Here is a 13,130-nt window from a genome sequence, read left to right as displayed (position 1 = left end):
GCTGGCTGTGTATGGAGAGCTGGCTAATAGGGTGGCTAGGTGAGCAGCTGGATAGAGGCAGCGGCGAACAGAGGGACAGATGGACAGATAGAGTGGATAATGCAGTGAGTAGCAATGAATGGGAGGTCTGGAGCTCGGGCCCCTGGGCCAGAAGAACCCATACACTGATATGAGGAGGTCTCTCTGTGTGTGTGTGCGTGTGTGTGTATGTGTGTGTGTGTGTGTGTGTGTGTGTGTGTGTGTGTGTGTGTGTGCGCGCGCGTGTGTGTGTGTGCACGTGCGTGTGTGAGAGATTGAGAAGATGGCTGAGGACAGATTGAAAAAGAAGGGAGAGAGAGAAAGAGCAGAGAGGAGAGAGGAGTATCAGGGAGCAGGTTGGGTGCCAGCAGATGAGGCAGATGTTGGGGCCATACTGGAAAGCATCGGCACAGTGCACCAGGACGCCTTCCTCCACTCCTGACATCTGGGCCAGGCCCGGGTCAGCCTGCCTACTCGCCCTGGGCAATGAGCCTGTACAAGCCTTGTGGCAAACGGGGCTGGCGCTCTGCTGCCTTTTAAACGGCGCGGTGCACCGGAGCACAATTAATAACCTCATATCCACCCCAGTGCTTCACGCGGCGCGGGCAGAGGTGAATGAGATATTGACACAGTGACAGACAACAACAACGCACGCACAATGTGTGTGCCCACCTTCATGCATGCACACACACACAATGAGAAAGGGTGTGGTGGTCCTAAAATAAACAAGATAGAGACTGCTGTTATTCGCAATTTGCGAACTTACGGAATAACGTTGTTTATATTCAGTGCACTTTGCTACTACAGTATACTGTATGTGAATCTCTCTGATTGAGTAGCAGATGTAAACATCCAGTGCTACACACAGTCATGTGTTGTATTTTCAAGCATCTGTTGCTGTGCTGTTGCCCAGCGCCTCAATATATATAAAATTTGGTAGCCAAACACTGATTCCAGAAGCAATTTACTCTTACACAAGCCCAAAAAGAAGGGAGAAAAAAGTTTAAATAATATTTATGAGCATTGTTGCTTTAGGCGCAGGGTGGCAACGCTGTCAGAATTGGTTGCGTGTCATACAGTGACAGTGCGAACAGGAGTGTGCCATCATGTCCGACATCATCAGCAGACTGTGTAATCTGGCTATAATGTTGTCGCAGGCAGAAAAAAAGTGAATCTCTCCGTTTAACCTCTGCTGCCTCCAGAGGGCTCGTTTTTAATTACCAGAGGCTAACTGGCTGACCTTGGGGCCTGCCGGGCTCATTTAGGAATCCATGCTCGCTGAGATCTGCTTTACTCTGCTGGGAGATGGGGTGGGGGTAGGGGGGTCACACAGAGCGCGCACGTGCCACCATGTGTGTGTGTGCGTTGTGTGTGTGTGTGTGTGTGTGTGTGTGTTGTGTGTGTTGTGTTGTGTTTAAACAGTTTGCTGGTCACTGCTGTAGGTGTGGCAAACACAGGGGCTTTGTTCAGTTTTCTCATTCATGTTTCTGAGTTGGGAAATAAGAGAGGAAACATGCACACACACACACACACACACACACACACACACACACACACACACACACACACACACACACACACACACACACACACACACACACACACACACACACACACACACACACACACACACACACACACACACACACACACTACTACTACAAAGGCACAGGAAGAGGTTACAGTGGACCAGGCATTGTCAATGCCTTTTGACTCAATCAAAACAAAAACAAATAATTCTTCAATTGCCATATCTCTTTTGAGATATTCTTTGCCCCTCAAAAGTGATATACACATAAAAGTCCTCAGTGTTAAAGCTCTATGATAAAAAAAAAAAAGTCAAATCTGTATGGTAGAGTATGTTAAAATATAACATACAATTGGGAGGTTGTATTTGGTCTCCCTGATCTTATTGAGACATTTAGATCCTCTGTCTAGGTTAGACACAACCTTTGACACGATATTGTTTCTTTTTTTTAAATAATAAAAAAAGACTATTACTTGTAACATACATTTTTATATTGTGATTTTGGTACTTTGACTTAAGTAAAAAAAAGAATCTTAGAACTTCTTCCACGACTGGTCTTTTGCCAACTCCTTTCCACAGTACAGACCCTGGTCCCTGCATTGACTTTCAGCTTGACCCTCATTACTATGAGCCTTCTCCTGCCCTTGCTTGGCAAGAAGGCTTGGCGTGTATGTGTGTGTGTGTGTGTGTGTGTGTGTGTGTGTGTGTGTGTGTGTGTGTGTGTGTGTGTGTGTGTGGGGGGGGGGGGGGGGTGTTCGAGTGTACTGGGAGGGGCAGGCAGATGTCCTCTGCTTAGGGGACTAGAACATGTGTCCTGGCTGGGAATGGAGAGATAAAGCATCACTCATCACGCATCAGTCTGTCTACTTAACCCAGCCTCTCGGGCCCCACACCGCCTGTTTGATTGACTGTTATTTGGACCTTAGTTAAGTCCAGTTAACTCTGATTAGCGGCTGGGAGGTGAAATCGCATCGGAGCTCTAACTACAAATCTTGTATGAGGATATTCAGTCTATAGATAATTCCAAAGAAAAAAGGCCTATAACTGCATACAATTGAGCCTGGAAGATATGAACAGGAATTCACGTCTGCCTGTTCTTGAGCAGTGGATGAAGGATCAACAACACACTTTTCATTTTCCTGACCCTCCTGATTGTATTTATTGTTCTTTGACTCCTGGAGGCGAGCTGTTGGAACCCTTGGTTCCCACCCCGTGGCACTGACCTGCTAATCAGCGCTCACAAAGGGAAGCCCGACTGCCTCTAATTTGAGGCAAAGTCCAATTATGCTCTTTTTCCGGGACAATAAAGTTCTTCCCACTCGAGGTCAGGGACACGGCCATCGACAGGCCTGTTAACAAACATCTGTCCAACAGATCCCGCTTCCGCTCGTCTACCAGTAGCCTGGAGTCACAGGCAGGCAACAGAAACTCTCTCTCTTTCACACACACACACACACACACACACACACACACACACACACACACACACACAGAAACACATGCATGCACGCACGCACGCACACACTCTACCTTTACCATTCAGATTTACTCAGAGAGACCGCCTCACGGGAGAAGAAAACAGAGTCGTGTCCACTCACTCCTCTTGAAGACAAAAGGCTGCTTGTGAGCGAGGTGGGGGCAGTGCTATCATTGTGGGAACATAATCAGCCTGTCATTTCCGCTGCCCATGTGCTGTTGTTATCCCCAGGTCCCCCTGGAAGAATGGCCCTTTTGTACCGCCGCTTATGTGGCAGCGATAAAGTTTCTTCTAGGACTGCGTACGTGTTTATATCTGGAGATATGTGCACGGACACAAAATGCTTTGTTTGGCTTTAGTCGTCTGCGTCCGCACTGCCAAAGGTGGGACACCCAGGTCACTGACACCGGGGCTGTCGTTTTTTCTCTCTCTCTCTCTCTTTCCATCCACACAAATGCAGTCTCTCTGTACTGTACATGGCTGCTCAAACCGGGAAATTAGGCAGAGCATGCCGCTTAGCTGCCGGAAAACAGATTCTCCCAAACAGCTTGAGTGAATAACATAGTAAACCAAAAGGCTTGCTGTATATAGTTTGGTGATAGCACAGCCAGTGTTTTTTTTTTCGGGGATGCTGTGTGTCTGATGAGGAGTTCTCTAGGGGCTCTATATACTGTGGAGACACTCTGTCTCTTTCTGAGGAGGTGGTCTGAGAAAGCGGTTGTATGTAACAAACCCCCCTGCCATTTGTGTCAGGAGACTAACACCAATTCAGCCACTTGCCAGGTGGCCAATCAATACAAAAATTATCGACATCAAAGCTTTCCAGTCGTCATCTTCTTCTTTTTTTTCCGTGTTTGCATTATTGATATCCAAACGATGTAATGGATGAAAATGTAATGAAACTGAACTGTGAGTTTATCTAAAATAAAGAAGAATGATATGTTTTACAGTACTTTGTCCAAAGTTGAATCCAACACACAATTAGCAGGATCAGTGGCTCGCCAGCCTTTTTATGTATTAATTCCCCCCCCTTTTTAAACATTCAACCCTTGTATCAATATCCCCAACCACTCCGTATGTACGCCAGACAATCAGCCCAGTGGTAGAAACATCAATTATCAATCAGAGTTCAACCCCGTCACTGGGATAAGCGTCACCGAACGCTTTGGCATTTGCGCCACACACACGTTTGACAGGTCATGTCACCAATGGTTGGAGAACGTACTGATAGAACGCCAAGGAAAATACGTGTGACGACATCAATGGTCTTTGTGCGAGTTTCTAAGCCTTAATAATGTATGTGTTTTAACGTATCCTGTGATGGCAGTCCAATTGAGGTTGGGATTTCTAACATTGTGGGATGGTGGACGAATTAGACAGGCTCACATGGCTGCACTGTACGAGGACAAATCACGGGCCAGAAACTTCAATAGCAAGACGTGTAGACCCAGAGAGAAGAGAGTTCACTTTGCTAACACACTTGCATTCAGTGTGCAAACTTTTCTCTGTGATGAGTGGAAAATAAGGCCTCCAAGTATCTTGAATGAAAGCCATCTCTGTGTGGTTTTTAAGACTGCTGTCTCTCTTTGGGTTCAGCCTTTGAAATACAGTTAAGACCTTTGATGGAGGTTCTCTGCCAGCCTCATGGAAAGAGAGGAAAGACGTAGAGAGAGAGGGGAGAGAGGGAGAGAGAGAGAGAAGCAGAGATGGAGATGAAGGCAGACAGAGAAGCAGAGACAGTTTTAGGGAGAGGAAAAGAGAGAATATAAAACTTTGAATGTTTGCTGGCTTTGGATGTTAACGCCTTGTGGCTTTCTCCACCTCCCTACAGCAACTGTATGCCGCCCAACTTGCCAGCATGCAGGTCTCTCCCGGAGCCAAGATGCCCCCTCTTCCCCAGCCCCCGAACTCCAGTGGGCCCATCTCTCCCTCCTCTCTGAAGAATGACAAGAGGTCCTCCAGCCCTGTCAGTCACATTAAGGTACGACCCTCACACCCATCCTCCCCGTCGCTGCCCACCATCTTGGGCCTTAAGCGGCACTTGATCTAGGCTCCTTGGTCCCGTCTCAGTAAAATAGCAACCAGCGTCGCTGCGCACTGCATCAGTGTTATAGCAGACCATTGCAGAGCCCGACTTCAAGCAGCCCATCAATCTGTGAGGTTTTAACAAGGCCCTCTCTCTCTCAACCAGAACTCTGTGGACAAGGTTGCTATGGTTATGGCTGCTCCAAGCAAGTAATTTGTGGAACACATGGTTTCTGATCACAAAGAAACTGTGTTTTTTTTTTCCTCCTGATTTTTTTTTGTAACCGGGATGGAACAAAACCATTATGACAGAAAAGTTAAACAGTGTTGTGCAAATGCAGGGGAAAAAAAGCAGGATTGATGATTTCTTTTTTTTTGTGCCTTGTAAATAAACCAAATACAGGAGGTATTTTTCTGCTGCTGTATGGCATGGATCCACCAGACCTCCACACAGATCATAGGGCATATACATCATCCCCACTCACTTGGGCCATAATAAGAAACATACGTCCATTTGGAAAAGTTTAGCTTAATAATATCACAATGGAGAAGGTACATAAATCATGTCATTAAATGGTCGGGCAGCACTCTGGTATTCTCTTCAGGACGCTTACACACACAGACAGACACATGGGCAAAGAGACGCGCAATCGTGCGCGCGAACACACACACGTACGCATGCACGCACGCATGCACACACGCACACGCACACCATTCTTTAGGTTTGCTGCCTGCTGGGAATTCATCCTAAAAACTGGCATCAAACTGTCTCCACGCCACTTTGATCAGATGAATGTCATTTTTCATTCACCCGATGAGGTGGAGAACATTTTGAGCACTATTACTACAAACCGCCTGCAAAGTAGATCCTACTTCTAAATACTACAAAAATTACGAACATAAAATGATAGGGGTTGAACATAAATTGCAAGCAAATATGCACTGACGGCCCCATCTGTGTCCATACTTAGATGGAATTAGATTGCCTTTAGTTTTGTTTGTCTGCTTTCAGCTTCGCTGCATGACAAACTGTTATTGGCACTGCAATAACATGGCCTTGGGGCAGTCTGTGTTTGAGCCATATGTTTGGACAAGGAGACACTTGGGCTTTGAAAAAGACTCACTTAATGACAGCATGAGCTCCTATCTTATTTAAAACACTGCTGTAGGCACACAGTTTATAATGTACAAAGTGACAGCTTTTTCAGGGCTCGCAATATTTATTATATTCAAGCCATTTCTATGCATACTCATATTCCTGATGTGGCTTTACCTAAAGGGGATTTTTTTCATCATCTGAGCATAATATTTCAACAGTTCAACATGATTATTCATTACTTTTCATTAAGACCACTTTAGTCTTGTATACCGTTTTATGGGGGGGGGGGGGTGAAATAGATTTGAATGCACCATGTTTTTCACTAGCATAAAACTAACAAAATGAGAGTCAAAGTTAGAATGTTTACCCCTGTATTTTGATTAACACACATTCTTATACACAGTAAAATTCTCAGTGTTAATTTAATCCATTATGTAACTCAGAGAGTGTACAAACAGGGTCCATTTGGTTCCATTTGTACATTCTCGTAGACTGGGTTAATCAATTAAAAACTGTTGTCCCTATTTTGGGCATGTCATAGTCGACAAATGTCAAAAATCTTCAAAATTATTCAAAGAATTAAACGTGGTTTTGAATGCAGAGGAGGTGCATGGGCATGAAATAACGGTTTAAAAAGTATGGATACCTCAGGGAGGAAACAAGCTTTATGGCCACTGACCAGTGGTAGACAAAGTATATACTCAAGTAAATACTCAAGTATTCAAAAGTACAAATTACAAACTATATATATTTTTTAAATATCAATGCAATTTAAAAAATAAATAGGAAAAGAAATTCAGACATTTTCACCATATTTGAAATAGGGATTAAGTACTTAATTCATAATATTTTGTGTGTATTGAGTGCTTGCAAAAAAGTACAGTAGGTCTACTCAAGTAGTAAATGTACGTCATGCTGTCCACCACTGTCACTGACTTCCTCTTGTTCTCACTTCCACCAGCACACATGTAGGCAGCAGGTGTCCTCAGACAAGCAATGTTTCATACTTGTAGGCACTCTGGAGAACACTGCTGTTCATCTTTCACACCCTGTTCTGCACACGGCTCCAACTACTGTACTCCAGGAAATAAACACACGTATCTGACTGTACAGTACCCTGACACCTCACAACTAAGCCACTCATAGAACCTTGTATGGATTGATTTATGTTTTTATCACATTATATACTGTCGCAATTGGTATCATGTGTAACATAATAAGGCCAAGTATGCGCAAATGAGGGAGGCAATTAGAAAACAACTTAATGAAGTAGATAATGTAAGTCGACATCTGATGAATGAAACAGCTGTCTTTGATCGTTCGGCAGCACTGTTATCTGGTCATTATTTATTCTTCAAACCAGTGTGCAGAGACAGAAAGCAGGGAGGAGGAGAGGGAGAACAGATGAAGACGTACGGAGAGGCAGAATCTGCTTTAATTAGTGTGAACAAAGGCACCGGGCAACTGTGAGGAAGACCGTGATGGCACTGTGCCTAAGGATGGAGGAGGGGAGAGGAGAGGAGAGGAGAGGAGAGGAGAGGAGAGGAGAGGAGAGGAGAGGAGAGGAGAGGAGAGGAGAGGAGAGGAGAGGAGAGGAGAGGAGAGGAGAGGAGAGGAGAGGAGAGGAGAGGAGAGGAGAAGAGAGGAAAGGAGAGTGGGTCAAGAAAGGGCCTCACTGTAATTAACCAGGAACGGAGCATATCTGTGTCATTTGGGAATGCAGAGCTTCTCCAATGGAGTTGGGGGGGGCAACCTATTCACATCTGTCTTCTCTCTTTCCCCTCATCTGTGCTGCGTAGGAGGAGGGAACACAGCCTCTCAACCTGTCTGCCAGGCCTAAGACAGCAGACCTGCTCAAGTCCCCTGCGTCCCCCACACAAAACATGTTCTCCGGCAGCAAGAACAGCCCCAACAGCCTGGTCAGCAAAGGCGGCATCCCTAGCCCCCTCCTTGGAGGCCTGGGTCGTGGCTCTTTGGGTAAGACATGCCGAAAACACTGCTTAACACAACTGACGATCTCTGAGAATCATACATTTTGTTAATATCATTTTCCGTATTTAGAGAATCGGACCATGACACAAACTATACAAACACATTGGTTTGATTTTAATCCAGACTAAACAAAAATGAATAGTATTTCCCTCAATACAGGCTTAACTACTGGGTCTACAACTACAAGTCTAAATCAATGCCCTCTAATTCAAGATTTGTGGAAGTCGTGGGGGGAGTCTTTGTTTTTAAGTGCCCTCCTGTTCCGCCATCCCTCTCATGTGTTAAACTCAGCCCTGCTAACTGTCATTAAGAACATCTTTCATTGCAAATGGAAGTCTGTGGGTTTTCCGCTGCTCTCCTTGGACTGCTGTCTGTTTATTTTTGTTGTACGTCTGTGATCTCAACTGCCACTCAGCCTCACCTAGCTCAGAGATGTTAATTACACAAAGAAGAGATATGCACAGGCTCTCACTGCATCTGCTTCTCCATAATAATCCCACTCAAACTGTAGGCCACATGTGCGTACACGCACACACACACACACACACACACACACACACACACACACACACACACACACACACACACACACACAGAAAGGAGGAGGAGCTTTTATAGGCTTTGATACTTCACATCTGACAGATAAACACCTGCTATCAAACCTGAACTGGATAGAGTGCGCGTGGGTGTGTGTGCGTGTGTAGTCGTGTGTGTTACACTTTTGTTTGCGTGTCCTAACAGATCATTATGATGTCTCTGCCCCCCGCTTCGTGTCGTTGGCGTCTGCCTACACAGACATCCTATCCAGTCTGAACTCCACGGCGTTGTTCGGGGATCAGGACGCAGTGATGAAGGCCATCCAGGAAGCGAGGAAGATGAGGGAGCAGATCCAGCGAGAACAGCTGCAGCATCACCAGCAGGGCATGGAGGCCAAGCTCTCTGCCCTCACCTCCATGGGCCTCAACAACTGCAGAGCAGACAAGGTCAGCTATGATGCAGCTAAAGTCTTGTCTTTTCCCCCTGTCAAGTACAGTACACTACACGCTTTCAAGCGTGTTCTCATTTGGATTTTTACACAAGTTACTGGTGTGGTTCCCCATTTTCAGATCAATACCCACGAGCTTCATCCAACATTATATACAGAAATGTGTTGAATCCATATTACTACAGTAAGCATAGTAAGAGACACTTGACCAGAGACACTGCTGCCACTCATACTGTAGTTCTTCATAAACTTCATAAACTATAAAAATACTCACGAGGAAAGAAACTGGAACACAGTGATTCTGATTTAGCAGTTAATTCTTAAGACCAATATTTCTCTTTAATCCCTGTCCAGGGCGGGGTGGTGCTATTGATTGGCATGTGCATAGTTTCTGTGTGTGTGTGTGTGTGTGTGTGTGTGTGTGTGTGTGTGTGTGTGTGTGTGTGTGTGTGTGTGTGTGCGTGTGCGTGTGCGTTCATAAGTATCTGTGAGTAGGACTTGGTGTTGATGTTGTGTGTGAGGGCCGAGACAGGCCATGGCAGTGCCCGGCGCGGGTTAAGAAGGCTCTGAAGTCTCTGCCCAATTAAAGCAGACTTGCGGCCCTCTCCGTCCCTCGACGCGGGACAGGGGCCCGCTTTGTACCAGGAGCACACACTCCCAGGGATCCCCTTTAAAAATATCTTCAATCGATGAGTCAATCAAGGAGATAGAGAAGAAAAAAAGAGAAGCTGTCCTCCTCCCTTCAGTTTGATGCCATGTTGCCAGTTGGCTGCGGAGCAGGCAGGAACTGGGAGCGATGGCTCATTAATATTTCAGCACCTTCAACACTTTCAACCAACAGCTTCAACTAGGTCAATGTATGTAAAAGAAAAAAAGTCAATGAATATCTATTTTGATTTCCCTCTAATGTGGTGTTTGGGAGCGATCGCTGTCTATGCAGGTGGCAATCATCTGTGCTTCCGCTGAAGAGAGGCAAATAAATTGGTGGGACCCGCAGAGGGGGATGCGGAGAAATTGAATCTCTCTTTTGTTAATGACAGCTAATGTCAGACTAACACCCGCGGGCAATAGTGATTTATTCTCTGATCCATTATCATTGAAGTGGGATATGATCTATCCTTTCCTATTGTATCCCATCTTTCCTTTACATTTCAAACAAGGAAAATAGACTCACCCTATTATGTGCATCTTTAAGCCATTTGCTTGCCTCTCTTTGTTCATGTGAAGCCTTAAGGATCAGTGGGTGTGAGGCCTGTTAGGTATGCACCCTTTAGCTCCTTTCACATAGTTGATTTAACCAAATGGACCCGGTGGTTACGTGTGTACCCTCTCGGAGTTAAATGGACACTCAGGATTTGGCAGTGCAGTCCCTGTTTGGGACAGGAGCCTCCCTGCCTCTTGAGGTGAGCGTGTGGTCAGCCAAGCAGCGGAATCTGCCGCTACATGACATGAATGCAGCGTTGGAACAATGACTGAATAGAGCGCTTTTCAACAGGCTGCATACACCTACGGCTACATTGTTCTTAGCAGGTAGAGCTTGATGCCTTTTTTTCCCCACTCCCTGGCTTGTCTTTTGTTTGATTTAGTTTTGTCTTCCTTGCATTGTGGTGGGCCAAGCTGTCTATTCAGCTTGTGTTTAAGCAATCATCTCAGGTGAGCCGAGTGTTTTTTTTTTAAATGGGGGGGGTAGCACTTGACACAGTCAATCACTCCTCACCTCACCTCTACTCTACCTTTTACCCTCTGTTTCCAGTCTGAGAGTAGAGAGGTGTGTGTGTGTGTGTGTGTGTGTGTGTGTGTGTGTGTGTGTGTGTGTGTGTGTGTGTGTGTGTGCGTGTGCGTGTGTGTTTCAGAGAGAGAGAGAGAGAGAGAGAGAGAGAGAGAGAGACAGAGGGAGAAAGAGAGAGAGAGAGAGAGAGAGAGAGAGGGGGAGAGAAAAAAGTGTTTCAGGAGCAGGCTTTGATGTAAGAGTGAGTGCAGTGCATGCTGGGAGGCTGGCAGAGACTGAAGGATCAGAGCATTGACAGCACACAGACAGAAACAACAAATAATAATTAGTTGCACTATCAGGTTGAGAATATGAATGGTATGTTTGGGTTATTGGGTTGCCAACGGTAACTACCAGAGACTCCCTGTCTTGGGAAGTCACTACACGCATGCGTGCGTGTGCGCGCGTGTATGTGGAGCCTGCTCACCGGCTCTTAAATAGGAGGACTTTGAGAAATACCAAATTATGTTTATATGATATCAAACACACCGGCCTGACTTTATTGGACGAGAGACTTGAGAGTTTTATAGTGTGAGAGGATCGTACACACAGACACAGTTCATAAATGACAAATTTATGTGTGTGAACTGTGCTCATGTCTGGTTCTCTAGCTCCGATACGTGTCAGTGACTGAGATACTATCACCTCTTAGCTCTTGTGACAGTGTTGCTATTTGGGTGGGGGGTATAAAATTAAAAGACACACTTTACCAAGTCAGCTAAAATAATTACCCCATCATCATCACATTTCTGCTGCAGCGAAAAACAGTAGTAGACTGTAATTCTGCCACGAGGTGAAAGGGAGAGAGAGAGAGAGAGAGAGAGAGAGAGAGAGAGAGAGAGAGAGAGAGAGAGAGAGAGAGAGAGAGAGATGCCTTCTGCTGATACAAGGCAACAGCCTATAGCGGTTTGAATGTCCCAGATAAAAGCTTTCACTTTGGTCAGTTTCAGAATATTAATATTTCAGCCAAGAGCCTCACCTGACATAAATACGGTGCGCTCTTTAATAGCTCCCCTCACAGTCTCTTGTTTGGAAGTTTATCATGGTGAGAGAGATCATGGCGGAGATTCTGAAAAGGTAACATAAATGGGATTAAGGAGAGGTTAAAATCATCAAGTGTGGCCGTTAGACGGGGATATTAAATATTGATTTATCCCAGTGTAACGACCGGGCAGCAGAGTGGGTCTAAGTGCTGCTTACAGATGGATCAATTTATCTTTTAATACAAAGTGTGTTGGTGAAGTACAATGCATCCTTCCCTAACCCCTATTCTCTCTCTCTCTCTCGCTCTCTCTCTCTCTCACTCTCGCTCTTGCTCTCTCTCTCTCTCTCTCTCTGTGTGTGTCTCTCTCTCTCCGTGTCTCTATCTTTCTCTTACCCCTTCCTCCCTTCCCCTCTGCCTGATCATTGACCTAGGAGATAGAGAGGCCCTGTGCTTGAGGACATGTAAAATATTCATGCTTTACGGGAGCGTGTCTCCTTGCCTTGTCTTTTTATTTGTGCGTTTACTACAGTATATCCCCTCAGCACAATACATAAAAACCTTTTTACAACCCCACAACAATTTACCTGCTTGAAATATTAATCTAAAGGTATTATTGTCTTTAGAGGGCAATTACTTTGTTCCATTATTTACCAACTTCTCCTCATCCAGCGGAGGGTTTTCATCTAGAGCTTCTGGCAGAATGCCTAGAGTCAAATATGTCCCATCCATTTGTAGCTCTTGGAATTGTTTCCTGCTATTATGTACTGTGGCTATAACTGGATGCACTGTGTTTCAGAGTCATGGTTGAATAAACAATATCATCAGTAAAGTACCCTATTCACCAAGCAGTTGGAATAGGGTACTTTTCATGAGACTGTGCATCGTACTTAGATGTCAGCACATACACATTTGACCTGCAGTTGCATCGAATATGTGGAATTGGAAGACAAGCCCAGTGCTGCTCATTGTGCCAAATTTCAAAACTGATAACATCTTCTTCTTTTTTGTCCCGTCCTGGCTGTGATAGTAGTTGCAGAAGTGATGCACTGGAGGCTGGGTGCACGGATAAAATATATTCCTTTGCTGACATGTCCCAAACTGGAAGCAAAAGGTGAAAGGCCAGTGTATTAACCTATTGAACCGCCCTCTTCTGCCCCACAGCCCCTCCCCTCTTCAATATTGATGAGTGCAATTGTCCATCTCCCTCATCTCAGAGCTCAGCTCCTAAATATTCAAATGGAGCTTAAGCCTTA

General features: G+C 45.3%; 1 protein-coding gene across 2 annotated transcripts in view; it reads left to right on the top strand.

Annotated features, from left to right (window-relative positions):
- Positions 1-13,130, top strand: part of sox6 (SRY-box transcription factor 6) — an 83,329-nt gene that overhangs the window by 45,071 nt on the left and 25,128 nt on the right. For both annotated transcript variants that reach the window (XM_080437475.1, XM_080437474.1), the window contains exons 6-8: positions 4,855-5,004; positions 7,947-8,124; positions 8,881-9,122. In XM_080437475.1, coding sequence (XP_080293601.1) covers positions 4,855-5,004; positions 7,947-8,124; positions 8,881-9,122 — 570 coding nt within the window. The remainder of the gene's footprint in view (positions 1-4,854; positions 5,005-7,946; positions 8,125-8,880; positions 9,123-13,130) is intronic.

The sequence above is a fragment of the Gymnoscopelus braueri genome, assembly GCF_963280865.1.
Source record: "Gymnoscopelus braueri genome assembly, chromosome: 1".
Classification (NCBI taxonomy): Eukaryota; Metazoa; Chordata; class Actinopteri; order Myctophiformes; family Myctophidae; genus Gymnoscopelus; species Gymnoscopelus braueri.
This window is presented reverse-complemented; position numbering and strand designations above follow the sequence as displayed.